Raw genomic sequence first — 18725 nt, 5'->3', positions numbered from 1 at the left:
AAATACTCCAGTTTTATCTGTAACAGCAACGTCTGGACTGTTACAGCATCCACCAGAGGGAGCTCAGTGCTCAAATGTGACCAGGTCAAAATCTGCTCCCTCTGTACTGATAAAGCTCTGGAAAACAGCCAGAAGTAGTGCAGCACATAATTCACCAGCAGCTGTGTGTTACAGCAGGAGGAAAGTGAAATGAGGTGAAAGCAAAGGTGAAATATCGACACAGCTGTAAACAGGCTATGGAAGGTGGTCTGAGTGGCAATGCAAACATGACATGCTTCTGAAAGTGGCAACATAACTCACCATCATGGACATGGAAGACAAAGCGCTCAAAGATAAAAGCACAACAAATGAAACTGGTTCTTTCTGTTGGGAGAAAAGACTTAATCACTTTATTCAGAGACAGAAAATGAGACATAAGAAACAAGGTTTCATCATGCCAATGGGATGTAACGAGGAACTTAAATATGACTCATTGTGCGGGTTTAGCCTCTGCATCCCTCAGTTTTCTGATGAAAATCTTAACACAGTGCTGTGCGGATCAGCTCGTCTTTGTGCTTTTGGTCCAGCAGATTTGATCTTTAGAAGTCGGGACGATTCTTCTCCAGTTTGCTGTAGTCCATGTTGACTGTGAAAAGCTGAGAATACACAAAAAAATTTTATCTCCTATGCAAACACAGATTGCCTTTACAGTAAAGAGTGAGTTAAGGTGACTTAGCACAGCTCAATGCTGCAGTTTCCCCTTCGTGTAGCAAACATTCATTTTTAAAAAATTATTTATTCAAATCTTCTCATGATACAGTGAAGATACTTCTCTGAATGCAGCTGCTAATCTTCTTTGTTTCATTCGATCAAGTCTGACAAGTTAATGACTTCATCAGATTTGTTACTACAAGACAGCATTAACCAGATTAAGTAATTTGATTAATCCAATTGACTGAATAATCTATAGCTCAGCGACAGTGAAGTCTGGCAGAGATCCATACGATAATCCCTGAACATAACCACCTACACACCTTCGGTGACAACTTCAGCACAGAAAACAGTGCAAATTAAAGCTGTGACACCACACCTGTTACACAGAAAGACAAAGACACACACACACACACACACACACACCTTGTACTGATCATTTGGGCCCAGTTTGTTCCAAGGCTCTGGGTTGTTCTTGCGATCCCAGCTGAAGAGGAGAAAGTAGTTAGAGATTAAAGACTTTCATAGGGAAATATTTACATACATCACCTGAACTGTTAAAACCCCTTAAAAACTTTCCTCACATTTAAATGACTCAAATTGGGAAAAACAGAGCTGGAACATTACCAAACATCAGGGTTTTTCAAGGCCAGACGACCGAGGTACATCATGGACATCGTTACTCCTCCACCGATAAAGATGAAGAGAGGGATCAGCTGGAAATGACAGAGAGGAGTGAGAAATACAACAACCGCACCAGTGAACACACCCAGTCAGCTGGGTCACTGTTTATCCTTAAAACACAACGCTGGCTGCAAACAGAAACTCAAAGGGTTATATCTTTAAAGTCAGCTGCGGCTGTATTTACATTTTTTTTGTTCCTTTCACCACCTTTAATCACTTAAATCCAGTTTACAGATTCCCCAGTGGCTTCATTGTGACTCTTCGACTAATTGCTAACGCTAGCTAGCAGCTCGTAACTACAGTTTCCAGCTCGCATGATCTCCAGCTGTCAAACTGTGACCTGATCAGACTCCAGACTTTCAACTCCCCAAAAAGTCAAACCGCTGATATAAATCCATAAATGAATTTTAATTAAAACTTGGTTCTGATTTAAAGTAATAGTGAAGCATCTCCGTGTAGTTTCTCAAAGTTTCTCAAAGTCAGCGCGGTCAAGTCACAGCGTGAGCTAACATCTGTTAGCATGGCTAACGAGTTAGCCACCATAAATATTCCCAAGAGGTCCCGAGTTAGCCTCAAAAAAATCCCTCTAAACTGAAATTTTATTGGGTGTAATCAGGTTATACTTACAGCCGGGTGGCTCCTTAGCTGTTTGCGGACTGTGGCGAGCATTTTTTCAACGTCGGTGAGAGCAGATTTAACGCAGATTGTACAGAAATAAACGGATTACCGACAGTCTTGCCAAAACGGTTCTGAATTTATTCTGAGAGCGGAAGAAAGGCCGAGAGAGCACGAAGAGGCTGCTCCGCATACTGCCTGATTTAAAGCAGGCGGAATATATCGTCATTATGTGTTATGGTAAATATAAAACAGTAAGAATACTGTAAATTCGTGTAAATGCAGGGTTTTAGTTGTTTTTCTTCATACCTGGCTGTGTTGATTTATTTCCACACGGTATTTCATTCAGGAAAAACCGGAGACACCCATAGAGGAGGTGTAATAGCTGCTAAACAGAAAGTAGCCATTTTGTGCTCCATGTTTATCCGGAGCGGGGAAAATGGGAAAAGGGAAAGATGTGAGCGACTTCGACAAAGGCCGGATAGTGATGTCGAGGCGGCTGGGGCACAGCATCACCAAGACGGCGGCTCTGGTCGGCTGCTCCCGGGCCGCGGTGGTCAGCATCTATCAGAAGTGGTCCAAGGAGGGAGACCCGGTGAACCGGCGGCAGGGTCACGGCCGGCCGAGGCTCATCGACGCCCGCGGGGAGCGGCGGCTGGCCCGCATGGTGGAGTCCAACAGGAAGGCCACGGTGGCTGAAATCGCCGAAAAGGTGAACGCCGGCTCCGAGAGGAAAGTGTCGCTGTACACGGTGCACCGGAGCCTGCTGCGGATGGGGCTGCGCTGCCGCAGGCCGGTGAAGGCGCTGAAGCTGACCCCGGAGCAGCGGCACAAGCGGCTGCAGTGGGCGGCGGAGCACCGGGGCTGGACCGAGGAGAGGTGGAAGAAGGTGGTGTGGTCCAACGAGTCCTACTGGGAGGAGGACATGGCCTCCGGCTGTGCCGTGGGAAGGAGGAAGACTGGTGCCGGCAGCATGATGCTGTGGGCGATGTTCTGCTGGGAGTCCCTCGGTCCTGCCCTCCATGTGGACGGCACCTTGACCCCCAACACCTACCTGTCCATCGTGGCGGACCACGTACACTCCTTCATGGAAACGGCCTTTCCTAACGACAGAGGCCTGTTCCAGCAGGATAACGCTCCCTGCCACACCGCAAAGGTAGTCCAGGAATGGTTTGAGGAGCACAGCAACGAGCTGGAGGTGTTGACTTGGCCCCCAAATTCTCCTGATCTGAATCCGATGGAGGATCTGTGGAATGTGCTGGACAAGCAGGTCCGCTCCATGGAAGCTCCACCTCGAAGCCTGCAGGACCTAAAGGATCTGCTGCTCACCTTTTGGTACCAGATACCCCAGGAGACCTTCAGGGGCCTGGTGGAGTCCATGCCTCAAAGGGTCAATGCTGTTCTGGAGGCCAAAGGTGGACGAGGCGATTCGAGAGTCTCTTGGGGCCCGAGGCAAAAACTGACAGGGCCCCTCACCGACCAGCCTCCATCGCCCTTAGATAATGAATAATCTGACACTAACAAAAAACGTGAAAAGGAAACTTCTCTTCAGTAGTGCACATTAATATATTTTCAAAGTGAAAAGACAAACTTTAAAAATTTGCAGGAAGGATATTCCAAAATTTATTATAACAGTAACACGCTAATAGTGTCAACCTAAAACGCCTTGATGTTAAATACAGCATTAAATTCCTCAGATGCACTTTTGGATTGTTTTGGACACAGCTTTCACAGTGCTTCTACTTTTACTTCGTTATTTACAGTTTTCATTTCATTATACGGGGCGATATGACTTAACATGGCTCTAATACAGACGGTTAAATGATGTGCTGAAGCAGTTTCAGAAGCATAAAGCACTTGACAGATGTGGAAAATAGAATAAAGTATACACCACTTGGCACCTTAGAAGTTCGTTATCCAAATACCTTGCCTATAAATTCTATAACTTATCAATCTTAGCCCGACAGTTAAGATTGGCTGGACACAGCTTTAATTTGAATATTGTCCAAGCTAGCTGTTTTTACTTTCAGCCTGCTAACTGAGTAGAGAGGTTGATAGCAGGACCGAGCTGCTCTGAGCTAAAAGAGCTTCTGTATTGTCTGCACTTTATCTTGGGGTCTCTTTTTTTGTTTTTTTTTTCTTCTTTCATTTGTGACTGCCAGTCTGATAACTTCTGCTCAGTCTGATAGACCCACTCTTATTTGTTTGTCTACATCAGGTGCACTGGAGGAGGGGAGGCCTTTAGGGAGTTCTGCCTCGGCCAACCACTGTCATTGCAAACTCTCCACATTGTCACTGCTCTGTATTGATTCAGAGTTGGTCAGGCCTTGGGGGCCCTCTTCTGGCCTGGGGTCCCAAGCATTTGCCTGCCTAGCAGCATCTCTGCATACACTTTATTAACCAGGTGGTCATAATGTTGAGGCCTAGTGTGTGTATCCTGTTTTATACTTTGGATGGCTGTCAGGTGGTCCTTTTGAGTGAGCGGTGCTGCTCTTGTGTAATTCTAGCTGTTGAAATGTGAGTGACATGATGAATGTAAACAAACTGGACTGTTTGAGGTTGAATGTGGCAGCAGATGGCGCCATTTCCTTCAGAAAAGGAAGAAAACATTTCTTTTTTTCAAGAAATCCAAACTGTTTCATGTCTCAGATATGTGTTCACTTTCTAATTTGTCTCTCTAAAGAAGGAAGGTCAACATTAGATTATTTTTTTTAAAATGGTGCAAATTTCGCACACTTAGCCAAATATTGTCTTTTAGAAATCTGATGTGCTTTGGTGCATTTAAAACTTACTATAAAGCTAATCTGCTTCAGTGAAAGCATCATCCCCACACCGAAGTATTCTAATAGGCTTGCAAGTGGCATCAAAATATGACCTATTATTTATAGACATAATGCATATTTACAGTATTTTTTGTGCTAATATTTTAATTACTTCATATGCAGCCAGCCGAATGTATACATAATTATATTATGGTAACAGTGTGCATCTGTATTGCAACCAGCCCCTCACAGTGTCAAACAAATGTGGACTAACAAGCGTCGAAGAATGAAGTTAAACATTCAGCTTAAGAACGTGGGAGTCAAAATTGCACTGAAGTTCAGTATTAGAATAAATGTACATGGTTACTTTCAACCACCAGCCGGCTAGAATGGGACTTTTAAAACCAACACAATTAAATATTGTATAAGCTACTTTTTTATTTTTCTGGAAGTCTGTGAAATAAAAAGAAAATCACCACGAAATATCGCAATTTCCCTTTTATGGCAAGTTATTTTCAAACTTGTACAAAATAAGACAATTCAATTGGAGGATTGGACATAACACAACAGACTACTCACAACTGTCTATATTTTATAACTGACATGATATTCGGCTCTACATTTGCCAAGACATACAGCACATATTTGACCATAACACATATTCAAGCCACATTTTGTAAACTAGGCCGTGCTTGTTGGTATGTTCATGAGTCAAATGTGCATCTTAAGTTCAGAAAAAATACAGATTTGTCAACATACACCATTCAGTTGTTTCGAGTTTGATCCCTGGTTAGAGTTTCTCTCCAGTTTATCAACAGAACACAACAGAAGCTGGACTTGAACTGCGGTGACTTCTGACTGTATTTGAACAAATCGTAGGCACGTACAGTATGCCTGGACAGGATGTCTTATGAAAATTAGATACTGGCTAGAAAGTGCAGCGTTTCAGTCTGTCTCTTGGCTCCCGATGTTTTAGTGCGTGGTCTTCTTGGGACTTTTTCCAAATTTAGCATCCAGTCCAAGACCTACAGAGGGAAAACCAAAGAATGTACACATTTAGACATTGAGCAACAAAAAACTCCAGCTGCTAAACAAACACAATGAACCATAAAAAAAATATGAACAGTCTAACAGTTTTAATTTACTGCCTCCCAAATGCTTTTACTCTCACTGCATAATTTACCAGTCAACCGTATGGTTTGCGTGGGAAGCTTAAGTATTCCCAAGTTAGACATAATTGTTTGTTCGAGGAAACACATGCAGTTACTGTCTCATGCTGCAGCTGTTGATGTTTCATCCGTGTTCTGGCAAGCGTTTCATAGCCTGATAATCTGTTACCCATTTTACAGCGACACGACCCATTCACAAGAAAAATGTGACGCCTCCGAGTGAAGGCAAGAAGAAAGAGAACTCATTCTTACCAACGAAAACCAGGATGGTGCCAACCCACTGCATTGAGCTCATGCGGTTACCAAAAAGAATAACAGAGCCGAGGATCGTGAAGAACTTCCTGGTGGTGGTGACGATAGAGCAGGTCAGTGGCCCAAAGTACACAACCGTCATGAAGATGAAGGTCTGGTGGACAGGTAAGAAAACGAAGAGTGTGAACAGATACGGTTGAAGTACTGGACTGTATTTCCTCTCACAACGCTCCCCACTGTTTAATAAATGTACACCCACCTGGCCTAAGGCGCTGGTCAGTCCAAACAGAAGGATGTCGTACAAGATGCTGGGATGGCGTTCAGTAAAGCTCAGGAACTCCCACACTTCCCCCGTCCACAACACGGCTGAGAGCAGAGAGGGAGGAAACGACAACAGAAAACTAAAACAAACCTCACTGTTTGATATGGAAGTCACATTTGCTGCTTTAGTCACTTCGCCCTTGTCACTGACAAAAAAGATCAGTGTTCACAACGTGGACATGTGGCACCACCAAGCGGTTTACTGCAGGAACAGCTGAAGCCGTGGCGTAGCGTGGGGGTGTCACCGATCCATGGAGTGGAGGAATAAGACTGCTTCTGTATCTCAGGAGGCAGATTTCTACTACAGGTAGCAGCTTTGAATCTGGTTGTGTGTAAACCGAAGACGTCTGAAGTCATTTTAATGGAGCCTGGAATTAATCTGATGTTCACGAAAGACAAATATTTGATTTCTTATTATAGAGCGGCCTGTGAACGTGTCTGAATGGCCAAATGTTTCTATATTTCTGTGACTGACTGCCGATCTGTACCAGGCCCTCATCGATATTATTCTACCTGAATAAGATCGTAATGCCATTTTGACTTCACTTATGAAACACATCAATATCAGAGAGGCCATCAGTGAAAAGGTCATGTTTGTTTTCAGCCTCCTTTAAGAATCATTTCAGCAGTTTTGGTTCACTTTGCTGTACTGAACACACCAAAGCTATCCAGATCATCAGCCTCTTGTCGGACCAGCCACTGAAACATCCGAACACAATGCAGGGTTGACTCACCTGATCCCAGCACCAGAGTGGACCACATGTTGATGTTCAGCATCATGTGGTTGGCGCTGGTCTGGAAGCGGGCCCTCATGTGGTCCTGGGCCACGCCGGTCAAACCGTCCAACGTCAGGGAGACCAGCTACAACGAGACACACCACCGGGCCATGAGAGAAATATGGAAATGGCCGCAGTAACCACGGAAACAGCAAGGAGACGCGGATAGATCAACATATGAGAACAGGGAGGAGAAGATTTGTTATCGATCTCACCAGGAGAATCTCCCCAAAGCCGAAAACGTGATCATCAGCAACAGAGGAGCTCTTGTTGGGTTTGTAGAGGAACAAGGCGACACCGCTCACAATCAGCAGGACACACAGATACTTCGCCATCGGGTACCTCTTCTTCAGTATTGTCACGCCGAGTATCATCACTGGGAGGACACAACAACATCGTCATCCTGATGGATCCCTTTAGAACACACAAACCACTGTAACATTTTAGATAGGATCCAGTATCAGGCCTTCACGCCTGAGAGCGGACCATATGGATGATGTAAGAAATGTGTGTGTGTGTGTGAAGATAACAAGCTGCCACACGTCTCAAAGGAGTTTGTTCCAGATCAGCTCTCTTTGTCAAATACAAAATACACACGGGGAACATACGAATATATAGAAAATATAAAATCACACAACATGTGAGTGACGCAGCACAGAAGAGAAGCTTGAAACTTCTCAAACACTGACTGATGGCAAGTGAATTTCAAATGTGAACACAAGACGATCTTTATCTCTGGACTTCCATTTATTTTCTACAAACGGCGCACGGTGTAGGTTTGTAGCTGACAGAAGATTGCATCTTGAGCAAGAGAAGACTATATTATCACATTTACCTGGTATGGGCTTGCAGGATTTTCCCAACACCTAAAACAGAAAACGATCGGTTTAATGATTTAAGCGCAAGCAGCAGTAAATAATGACACAAAGCAGCCGTCTGACTGCCCCGCCTCACCTGTGTGGGGTAGTTGACATACTGGAGGGCAGAGTTACTGGACACCATGGCTCCCAGGTACGAGAGCGAACACAGGCCATAGAGCCAGCTCTTTGTGTGATCCGGTTTTGACGACTCAAAAAACTGGATCACTGATGATATAAAGGAGAAAGGTGTGTTTTTTTTTCTTTACAGCACCAACAACGTGATATTTCTGCAGCAGTGAAGTTGTAAACTTATATTTTGGATTATTTTCCTGTCACACTCACAGATTTTAGCAAACAGAGCGTTGATAATACACTGGACGAAGACCAATGTCCGGGCAAAGCTGAACCTCTCCTTCTTGTCTCCCTGACCATAATCCCCTCGAGTGCTGAAGAAATACAAGACGACAACAGAGTCAGACGGTAGACAGTGACTCAGAAACTGACAAAAGGCCATTCATAAAGCAGAGGCCTCAGCAGATTAAATACTAACTGAACTAAGAGAAGATCAAACTTTGTTAATCCCAAAGGAAATTCTTGTGCTGCCAGGGAGCTCCAATTTACAGCAGCAATGACAAAAATAAAGTGTCTTCAGAAACAACTTTTAAAAAGGATATTCGCAGCAAATAAATACGGTATTTACACACAAAGAGATTAAAAACACAGATGGATAGAATAAAAGAAGTGATCATAAGAATATTAAACATGATGGAAGAAAAATCTGTACATATATACACACACATAACATGGGATAATAAAGAAGACAAACATTACATGCAGACTGTTACTGTCAGCTCTATATTTAAATCATCAGGCTGGAATAACGATGGAGACATTTTGAAACCAGATATGAGCCATCCAAAGCAGCACATACCGGCCTAACCCTCAGCCATCATCATCACTGTGTTTATCCCAGAAATGAGTTTATTTTAACATTTAAAAAAAAAAAAGGGGGATCACTTCATTTTAAATCACCAAACTCCAGTAAAATAAAACTAAAAGTATAATTTTCCTTTTGCAGCAGACGGACGGTGACTCACATGGTTTCTTGGAGTATCCCGTAATAAAAATAACAGACAAAGACTCCGATGAAGCAGACGGTGAACCGTATCCGCATGTTGTCCCACAGAGAGGCGGCTTTCCCGGCTCCCTTCTCCGCAGCCATGCCGTCCTCCAGCGGCCCCGGTATGCCGACAGACACCGACCCCGGCCCCCTCGAACCGACGTCCCGCTCCACTATAGCCGCTTGACGAGCTGCTGGAGTCTTTGTTTTCTATTTTATGTTATTTCAACCAAACTTTTTGTTGTTGTTGTTGTTGTTTTATTTTTATTTTATTTTAGGTCCACGCTGTTTGTTTATTCTGAATTATCGGCGGATTTCAACTCATTGTTTGTTTTATTTATTTTTGATGCCTTCAGGTGCCTCCGGACTCCCCGGCTGATCCGAGCTACCTGCTCCGGTACAGATGAAGCATCGGCCGCTTCCAGCCTGCACAGGTGAGCCCAGTCGCTGTTTTCATTCGGAAATCAAAATCTGTTCTTAAAACAAAAACCGGGCGCGTCAGAAAATTGTAGCTTTTTGTGCGAAAAAGGACCCAAGTTGTTTCCACAGCCGGGCCTGAGCCGATAGATTTAATTACGCGACTTCAGCAGAGAACTTAAAAGCATCACGGTGCGTTCGCTGTAACCGCGTTGGCTCAGCGTGAAAAAACGGAATTAAAGATGTGACACTTTTTAGTGAAAACGGATTTTTAGCGTTTTACGTTTGTTTTTTAAGGCGGCAGCTGCAAAGACACCCATGACGAAAAACCCGGGGTCCTTCCTTGAAAAAGTCGCGGGTCTTTTTATCGTCCTAGGATGTGGATGAAGTTGATTGGTTCATGTCAGGCTGTAGTAACCGCTGTCGACCAATCAGAGAGCAGAGTGGGCGGTTCTTATGTTTAAAACCACAGATCCACGTGTCAAATGCGGGAAAAACAAATAAACACATAAACTAACTAACAAACAAACAAACAAACCAACAAACAAACACAAAAAAACACAAAAAAAAAAAAACAAACACACACACACACACACAGGACTTTAAAATGTTGTAAAAATACTTTAACATCAAGAAAAAATGTTGATTTTATTTTCTTTACAACAACAACAGCACTAAACATCCTTAGCTGTTATTCCCTTTAAGGAAAGGGCTTAAATCAGGTCTGAGAAAACACAGAGCTGTGAAATAACACTAATTTGATTATTCTGATATTTTACTGTCAGTCATGTTTTTGTTTTTTTTTGTTTTTTAAAATCAGTGTTTCATATGCTGACAAAGAAAATGTTATCAATTTCAACATTAACTCAGAACAGAGAGAATCAACTTCTTCCACATCAATGTGAATTTGGAAACATGAACGGGGTCCAAAGAAGTTCGGATTGAACAAAAACTCAGTGCGACTTGCTTGAAATGTTAAAAAGGTCAACAAAATTACAATAATTTGGTTTGAACAATGCCCAGTGTAGGCAAGTAAAGCTAAACACACTCACTCCAGCTTATAACCCGCCAAAGTATACACAGAAATACAAGTCGATTTCTTAAGTGAATACAAAAACAGCTGGCTTCATAACGTCCTTACAAAGATACAAAAATATATATCTTCCTAGAAATACATTTGTAGAAAAGTAGGCCACCGTAAACTTTAGGCCAAAAATATTTCTCTTTGTACGAAATGCGTCAAGTACTTTTTCACAAGTCAAGTCTCTCAAATGAAGCTGAAACTTCATCCACACGTTTGGATTGTGACTCCGAATTCACATATTTTGACACTGAAATCAAACTCAAGCAGACTGCGGCCTTCGTCTAAAACATTAAAAATGGAAAAATTTAAGTCATTTGTAAAAAAAAAAAAAAAAAAAAAACTTTTTCCAGCAGTTGCCAACATTTCCAAATCTTCATCCCTGTAGTCAAATCCCTAAGGCCCCCTAAAAGGGGAACACCGGGACAAATCAAGTGCTGTTGAAGTGAAGACAGCTGAATCATCAGTAAAGCAGCCAGGTGTGACGACGACATCTTAAAAAAAAGTCTGATTTTCTGATTTTCAGTCATCGTGGCGTCGCCGTTACAGCAGTGAGGAGTCAGGTGAGCCTCACCGGGTCCTGGCAGTGCAGTGTGGTTAAGGCTCAGGTATCCACCTACTGCATGCCCAGGTGCCTGGTGGGGGACGCCTGGCCCGGGCAGCCGGTGACGGGAGACACCGACAGGCCGCGGAAGAGGAGGTCCATGGAGGGCAGGAGGGGCTTCAGCAGGCTGACGGGGCAGAAAGCGGAGCCTCCGTGGGGGGTGAAGTTGACTTTATTGGGGTCGGGGCAGGATGGCTGAAGGAGAGACTCGACCTGACAAGCAGACCTGCAGGTGAAGAGACGGAGAAAGAAATGAGGTTAGTCTCATTTTGTCAGATTAAAGCCGAGCTTCCTTTCTTCCTTCTTTTTCCGTCACGCGACTGTTTGTGGAAATAACGATTCACTGGAGGATGTCTGATCATCTGTGACCCTGAACAGCGTGGACACATTTTGTTTTCCATCCACCTCCTGAAACCTGATCTTTACTATACCACTTTCTTCCTTCTACTTTGGTATATTAGCTCAAAATTTGTTTGCCATTTTGGTTTTATGTGATTTGGAGCTTAGCTGCAGGGAGCCAGAGTGACGTTTTTACCTCCAGCAGCCGTGATAAAAAGGATCTACATGTGCTGTTGCCTATGAGGTGATACCCACATGGTGTCCTCGCACACTCGAACTCGCTCGCAGCCCTCCGGGGGTTCGCGCTGGAAGGAGTAGGATTTGTTTGGACGAGGGGACGAGGAGCAGGCCTGCAGCAGAGGAGGATCCAGTGCAAAGGAAGGAAGCAGCGTAGACGGAGAAGGACACAGGGCCTCGCAGTCCACCGGCTCTGCACCAAAGGTCAGAAATGTCAACACAACTTTTTTTTTTTTAACAACGCTCTTCATCACACATTCAATCCCAGACTTCTCTGACCTGGCTCTCCCATTGGACAGGGGGACAGCGATGGGGACAGAAGCAGCGGGTTCAAGGCACAAGGAGAGTTTGAAGGCGACAGAAGGGACGGATCCAGAGGACAAGGGGACTGAGACGGAGACAGGAGGGAAGGATCCAGGGGCCCCGGGGAGGGCTCGCTCTGGGAGCCGCTGCTGCATCTCTGGGCCGGGACAGGAGCCCTGTGTCCGTCTGGGATGTCCAAAATCTGTAAGAATCAGTGAAGCAGATAAAGCTCAGAGGAGGAAACGATGAAGCAGCACATATCTGAAAATACAGAGAAATACGCTTCATGACAAGACAAGAGGAGACAGACAGGAAATGGAGGTAAACAGCAAACAGGGACACCCAAACCATTCAGCTTAAAGGTCCCATATTATCTAAATGTGAATTGGTGTCTTCTTTTAAGTTTTTTTATCATTTCAGTGGAGGTATTTAAAGAATAACGCACACACTGTTGTCACACTGTTCCCAGCCGAGCTCCAGAAAAAAGTTAAACTATACTGAGATGATGTCCGGTTCTTAAAATCATGAATAGAACTTCAAGGATTGAGCTTTTTTGTCATTCCAGTTGCATTTACAAAATTAGTGGCTCAGCAAAATGGCTTTTGAGGTACAACATGTGAGTGAGGTAGACGTTTATGGTTTGCACAACAGATTCACAAGTCCAGTTCAAATAGAAGAGTAAAATATCCGACCTGGTGCTGATCGTCAGGTTTCTCCGACACAAACACCTCCTCCAGCTCCAGGTTGAGGCCCTCGACGCTGCGCCTCAGCCGGGGGGCCAGCCTGTTCAGAGGCATCATGGGTAATGTCTGAGAGAGAAGGAGTAAGATAATAAAAGACTCAGGCTGTGCGTCATCACGCGCTGTGTGTGAATCCGATATGAGATTCCTGGTTTCACATAGTCTTTGTGTGACAGCCGCTCCTCAGAAAAGCTCCAGTGTTTTTTTTATCTCTCTGTTACTGAGCTGTGCCCGGCAGGGACTCCAGCTCACAGCCGTCAGAGGAGGGGGGGGGGTACCTGGGTGATGCCTGCCGCCTGACCTGCTGGCAGCGGGTGGTGGGGGAGCTCGTACCCTGCCAGGGGGGGGACATGGCGAGAGCGCTTCTGCAACTGGTGCCTCAGCTTGGCCACCTGAGGGCAGAGTGGTGGTGGGGGGGTGTTCAGGTGTCACTATAATTCATTCTGAAAGGGAGAAGCTGCGCCCCCCCCGTAGAGGATAAATAGAACAACTTATTACTGAAACCCTGACCTCCCTCAGGTGCTCTGCGCTGCCCCACGATGCCGAGCGCTTGTGTCCGCCGACGCCTCTCCTCCCCTGGGACTCCTCGGCCCAGCAACACGGCGTCTGGGAAAAACAAACGCAAACTTTCTGTTAAAAACAGTGAATCGATGCTACAACAGAGCCGTGGAGCGCCCACAGCTGTCACACCTGCCGCACAGCAGCTGTACAGAAGAAGGCGAAGAGAAAACCACCCCGAGCAAAACAGCCCCTGCTTCCACAAACATCCAAACCACATCAGTGTACAAACTAAAAATACAGCTCTGCTATCGGCATTCAACACATCAGTGCACTTACACACGCACCCAGAGTGTTATTCAGTCACACCAACAACACAAACAGCCAACAGGAAGGTGTTTTTGTATGTTTCCCCTCCTTCAGTCAGTCACACCTCCACAGCGTCCCCATCACTACCAGCTCTGTACCGATTTCTTCACGTGGACTCTGGATCTTCTCCCGGTCTGAGTCTGGTTGGGTGCAGACGGCCAGCAGTTCATCTTCAGCCGACCGCTCTGGTGCGTCCTTCACACGCCTACAAACAGTCTGATCCGCTCACTGAAGTCCATGACATTCACAACCTGTTCTCTAAGCGCCTGCCCCCCCAAACCTAAAATCAGAGAAACACCATCTCCTTTCCTGTCCGGTCGGCTCTGTGCGCTCCATCCTCAGGCTAAAAAAGTCAGGACGCAGCATGAGTCAGTCAGACGGCGACCCCGGTGTAGAGTTACAGCTGCCCCAATCCCACCATCCAACACCAACAACCCCACCCTGCCCAAAACATGACCAGGGGGATCATGGGACACAAACCTATAAAAAGACTCAGAGTCAGTAGAACATTTGGTCTGGGTGGCTAATGTTTCCAGCTGGAGCGATTCATTGACGTTTACTTAAGTCCTGCTGCGACGCAATAACAGAAGCTTAAGATCAGTTTTTTAACAAAATGCTCCGAAGTCTGAGGTCAAATCTTTAAATTCTGTGTTTTGTCCCAGCAGTGGCTGAAAAATGCAAGTTATTCAAGTTTTGACCAATTCAAAATAAAAAGAAATCCTCATCTGTAAAAAGCTGGAAGTTTCAGATTTCAGTTTATCTCAACAACTTTTCAAAAAAAAAAAAAAAAAAAAAGCTGCGAAACTGGACACCAACATCAAAACCTAAAGTTTCTGCTGCTGCTAAATTTATTCTTAAAATAAATAAATAAAATAAAATCTATCTGTTTTTCAAAAGGGAACTTTCTGGTTCTGCCCCTTTTAAAGGAAGTTCCTGTCTTTCTCTAATTTAGTTACAGAGACAGAGAGACTAAATATCTGCAGAGCCGCTTCTCTTCATCTGAGCAACACTTAAATGGATCAAAACCACGACCTGATTATCTAAAACGAACTGTGCAGTCATGCTTTGTGTTATAATAGTTATTATTAGTTGTTATCACAGTATTTGGTAGAAACGCACATAAATCTACAGAGTTAGAGTCTACTTAAAGGAACGTATTTGTTATTTCATGATGTTGCTGATCCACTTTAGTGGGTTTTCAGCAAGATTGAGGAGAAGAATCAGTTATATCATCTGAGGTAACCCAGAGGAACCATGGCAGGGGCTGCTGGCTGTGTGTGTGTGGCTGAGAGAAGCTGGGGGATGGGGTGTCTGTATAATGAGGTCAGGCGGGTCTGTTCCTCACAATGGAGGCAAAAAGGGGGTTAGTTTGGGCTTAAACTGTGTCAGGAGCGGAGACGAAGCCGCGGAGCTTGGTGATGTTCGCTGGGGGCTTTGTGCACTAGTTTGGAGCAGATACAGTCGACGCGGTGGGGGCAAGAACAGCAGAGTCTAAAGAAGAACAAAAACGACTATTTCCAGTTGGCTGCCTTCCACTCGCAGCGTCGAGCGAACTGGAACCACCAGACACCTGCAGTGCCGACATCAGATATGTTGTGCTGTGCAGAAATCCGTAACACAAGAGAAAGACTCGGTGTCTCCTTTATTTTTTCTTTTTCTTTTTTTCTTTCCTGCAACGTGAAGCAACAGGTTTTATGGGAGATATGTTCCTAAAGCACCAGTTGCCATCAATGGCCTCGCAGACTGCCATTTATCTAAGACCACGTCTGCGTTAGATTACAGTAATTACCCCGGAGCGCCACGGCCGCTTCGCCTGATGACACTCACCTGCGTGGCTTTGTCGTTGACGCAGGTCACGGCTGGACTCTCCACCTCTTTGGGCCACTGTCCCTGCAGATACGGTCCCACGATGGCGTCCAAAGAGAGCGTCCTGCGGATGGTCGGCTTTGGGGGACGAGCGGCGTTTCTGTCTGCTTTTTGGGAAAACACATTAAACACATTAATCAGCAGTTCATTTGTGTGCAACGCTGCAAGTGGGGCCTTAACTGGATTTTAACACCAAAAATACGCCCACAGTGTGTAGAGTTGTGTGTGTGTTGGCAGCTCATTGTAATCTCTGGCAGGTGTGGATTGTGCCTTTGACCCTAAGTGAAGCCATGCGACTCAACACACACACTCGGTATGTTGTCATCAGCTCAGGTTGTGTTGCAGACAGGACGTATAAATAAACAACCTCTACATGCAGATGTGTTACAAGTAAAAAAACAACACAACCGGAGGGAAACAAAGAGGCCTTTAAATCTGCTGCTGTGTTAGCAGCAGAGATCCTGCAGGTCAGAGTGCAGAAGGCCGACCGGGTGTCCAAATAACATTATGAGAACAGTGTTACGTTTCAGCGTCTGCAGCTTGGCTGTTGACTTAACTTTCCCACAGCACGTCGGAATCGCCCTTTTTCGACCGCAAATCAGGAAAAGATGTGATGCAGTTTATTCTCCCAGTTCGCATCAGAATCAGGCCGGTGTGGAGGATTTCAACGAGAGTCAGGTTCATCCAATTGTTTAGAAGTGAAGCGATTTGTTATTGATTTGTATTTTTTAATCAGCATTTATGAGCTAATCAATTCATCATTATTTTCCATCATTCATTCATTCATTCTTTTTTTTTTTTTTTTTGGCCAATAAAACATCACATAAAATAATTTCCCATCTGTGCCTAAAACTTACAAACGTTTAACTCCACCATGAAAAGAGCTGGAGCAGGAAACATTTGGAGGCTTAGCTTGAAAAAAAAAAGACTCCAATTATTGATTGATTGTCAGAGTTGTGTTTCCAGACGATGCAGCAAAGAGAAAGTCCACTTTGGTTGCACCACATTTTGAAACCAGGCCCAGAGTTGAGACTGATTTTTACAGGCTAACAGTGTGTGACACATGGGAGTGAATGCAGGCTGACCCCCCCCCCCCCCCTCGGTGTATTTACCCGTCTTGACCTCCCTGCAGAGCGCAGCGGAGCCCCTCTGGAGCTGGAATGGGACTGTGGCTTTGAGGGGCTGCAGGCTCAGGCTGCTGCACCCCCGAGGCGCTGCTCCACTTCTGACCGACATCCCCCCACTCTGCTCCCACGGCCTTATGAAAACACACACACACACACACACACACACTGGGACAGACACACAACCCTCGGCTCTTGCTTTTCTTCTCTCCCGTCGTCCACTGCAGCTCTGCGGCTCAGGACGCGTTCAGGGTCCGGCTCTGTGGAGGGGGGGGCAGCCTGCAGCTGGAGCTCCGTCCGGTGCTGATGAAGATGATGAGGAAGATGTTCATGGTCCCTGCTGCCTGTTGTTGTGTTGTTGTTTTGTTGTGTTGTTGTTTTTTCCGAGTTGAAGCTCAGCAGCTCAGCGCGGATCTTCCCTCATGTTGTACAGATGGAGGACACACACACACACATACAGAGAGACAGACACACACTCCTGCTTGTGTGTCTGTTGTGTGAGAAATGACAACACAACAGCTCAACCTGGGCAACTATCTCGTGCGGGGCGAACTTTTAGGGGCGATGTGATTGGTTGTTGCAGAATACTACTGAGCTCTGATTGGTCCTCCTATCTGTCTGTCTCCTGAATGCCCCCCCCTCCATAAAAAAAACTTAAAGCTCCCACCCACTTTGTTCAGATTTTGTCCTCCCCCCTCAAACACACATCAGTGTGTGTGTGTGGTCAAAATGAGGTTCAGGGACCTTTAAAGGTCACTGATGAGCCTGAAGGGGTCCAGCTTTATTTTTTTTTATTGTTTTAAAGAAAATTATTTTTTTAATACATTTCTGAAGTATTCTTTATTTTGAAGCAGAGCTTTTATTTTGATAAAGGTGAAAGGGCTCATTGGCCTGATCTGAAGTTCACCAAACTTTATTCCTCCTTAAAATAAATATGAATAAAAATAACCAGAGCTTCCTTTGTGGGTATGATTAATATTGCTGTTTTTTTATTAGTAGTAATACTTCAGTGTTTCTGAAAATACCACACTATATTAACTGGAGTGAAAATTTGACTGAAAAACTTTCACTTCTGTTTTTTTGTCCCTGAGTCATATCTGGACTTTGACGTGGGTGAATAAGTTTTGTACTTTACCCACATCTGTAATCAGAAGCATTTTATACCACAATAAAAGTAAATGAAACAAATCCCCCTCCTTCACAGTGAGGTTTTTCTTTATTACGTACCAAGGGCACCTTTGGCTCAGACTTGTTGTCATTGATGTGAATATTAAATCATCTATAATTATATACCTTGAAAATGTTTTCCTTTTACTTATCAGTCCTTAGACTCCATGTTAGTATCCAAAGTGAGCTGTAGTTGTGTAGATATTTTCTATATCACGACTGAATGACTTCAACTTTACAGTTTTTCAGATCCAGCTCCGTGTCGTCTCCCTGAAGGAGCATAAAGAAGTCAGAAGTAAGAAGAACCTGCAGAGAGCTGGTTGTGGTGGTACAACCATCTTCAGGATTTCAGTGCTGTGCAGTGTTTGCCATTTGGGTGGCATGAATGAAGTTTTCTCACACTCCCTGCTGGGGTTTTTGGGTGTGGTGGGGCAAAAATGAGTCAACAGTGTGATTGAGTCAGATATCTTCACTGAAGGGAGGAAGAAGTTTGTCAACCTGAATCACTTAGTGCCGACGCTCATCAGGAGTTAAACAGTAAGAAATAATTACAAGATTTATTTTGTGTCATAATCAGCTACACGAGTTTCCCCGTCAGACCTTCAGGCTGTTACAGGATTCAACCACAAGATGGCGCTATCTCCGTTAACCTCCTGTTCAGGGGGCATTTTTAAAATCACTCCTTTGTTTTGTTTCCTCCAGAAAAACGAACATTTCTGCTGACACACACA

General features: G+C 44.7%; 3 protein-coding genes across 5 annotated transcripts; all 3 read right to left on the bottom strand.

The window, feature by feature from the left end:
* Positions 1-360: 360 nt before the first annotated feature.
* On the bottom strand, positions 361-2142 carry ndufa4a (NDUFA4 mitochondrial complex associated a). Its single transcript, XM_029508758.1, has 4 exons — positions 2002-2142; positions 1318-1406; positions 1117-1177; positions 361-635 (listed from the first exon to the last, which is right to left on the bottom strand). Exons 1-4 carry the CDS (start codon positions 2041-2043, stop codon positions 579-581), a joined length of 249 nt encoding a protein of 82 aa, XP_029364618.1. The 5' UTR covers positions 2044-2142; the 3' UTR covers positions 361-578.
* A 3010-nt stretch (positions 2143-5152) lies between these two features.
* Positions 5153-9751, bottom strand: slc35b1 (solute carrier family 35 member B1). Its single transcript, XM_029508186.1, has 9 exons — positions 9227-9751; positions 8472-8575; positions 8224-8354; positions 8105-8135; positions 7485-7645; positions 7228-7354; positions 6432-6538; positions 6173-6326; positions 5153-5776 (listed from the first exon to the last, which is right to left on the bottom strand). Exons 1-9 carry the CDS (start codon positions 9349-9351, stop codon positions 5724-5726), a joined length of 993 nt encoding a protein of 330 aa, XP_029364046.1. The 5' UTR covers positions 9352-9751; the 3' UTR covers positions 5153-5723.
* A 566-nt stretch (positions 9752-10317) lies between these two features.
* On the bottom strand, positions 10318-18360 carry fam117aa (family with sequence similarity 117 member Aa). 3 transcript variants are annotated; one of them, XM_029508226.1, is made up of 8 exons: positions 16816-18360; positions 15665-15810; positions 13481-13576; positions 13249-13362; positions 12923-13039; positions 12207-12432; positions 11946-12120; positions 10318-11577 (listed from the first exon to the last, which is right to left on the bottom strand). In XM_029508226.1, exons 1-8 carry the CDS (start codon positions 16937-16939, stop codon positions 11364-11366), a joined length of 1212 nt encoding a protein of 403 aa, XP_029364086.1. In that variant the 5' UTR covers positions 16940-18360; the 3' UTR covers positions 10318-11363. The 3 variants fall into 3 exon arrangements, with proteins under 3 accessions (XP_029364086.1, XP_029364087.1, XP_029364088.1); XM_029508227.1 differs by having other exon boundaries at positions 15665-15807; XM_029508228.1 differs by lacking the exons at positions 15665-15810; positions 16816-18360 and adding an exon at positions 13936-14438.
* Between the last annotated feature and the right edge of the window lie 365 nt (positions 18361-18725).

The sequence above is a fragment of the Echeneis naucrates genome, chromosome 8 (assembly GCF_900963305.1).
Source record: "Echeneis naucrates chromosome 8, fEcheNa1.1, whole genome shotgun sequence".
NCBI lineage: Eukaryota > Metazoa > Chordata > Actinopteri > Carangiformes > Echeneidae > Echeneis > Echeneis naucrates.
The sequence above is the reverse complement of the archived record's forward strand: the minus strand, read 5'-3'. Positions and strand labels throughout refer to the sequence as shown.

What these genes read in the sequence shown, in the direction of transcription:
- ndufa4a (XM_029508758.1), bottom strand. Translation starts at nt 2,043, where the DNA reads ATGCTCGCCACAGTCCGCAAACAGCTAAGGAGCCACCCGGCT. An exon ending in AGCTAAGGAGCCACCCGGCT is followed by an intron (nt 1,407 to 2,001) that starts GTAAGTATAACC and finishes TGTCATTTCCAG; the next exon opens with CTGATCCCTCTCTTCATCTT. An exon ending in GCCCAAATGATCAGTACAAG is followed by an intron (nt 636 to 1,116) that starts GTGTGTGTGTGT and finishes GTGTATTCTCAG; the next exon opens with CTTTTCACAGTCAACATGGA.
- slc35b1 (XM_029508186.1), bottom strand. Translation starts at nt 9,351, where the DNA reads ATGGCTGCGGAGAAGGGAGCCGGGAAAGCCGCCTCTCTGTGGGACAAC. An exon ending in CACTCTGGTGCTGGGATCAG is followed by an intron (nt 6,539 to 7,227) that starts GTGAGTCAACCC and finishes CTCTGCTCTCAG; the next exon opens with CCGTGTTGTGGACGGGGGAA. An exon ending in TGACCAGCGCCTTAGGCCAG is followed by an intron (nt 6,327 to 6,431) that starts GTGGGTGTACAT and finishes CCTGTCCACCAG; the next exon opens with ACCTTCATCTTCATGACGGT.
- fam117aa (XM_029508226.1), bottom strand. Translation starts at nt 16,939, where the DNA reads ATGTCGGTCAGAAGTGGAGCAGCGCCTCGGGGGTGCAGCAGCCTGAGC. An exon ending in CTGCAGGGAGGTCAAGACGG is followed by an intron (nt 15,811 to 16,815) that starts GTAAATACACCG and finishes TTTCCCAAAAAG; the next exon opens with CAGACAGAAACGCCGCTCGT. An exon ending in CTGTCCAATGGGAGAGCCAG is followed by an intron (nt 12,121 to 12,206) that starts GTCAGAGAAGTC and finishes CCTTTGGTGCAG; the next exon opens with AGCCGGTGGACTGCGAGGCC.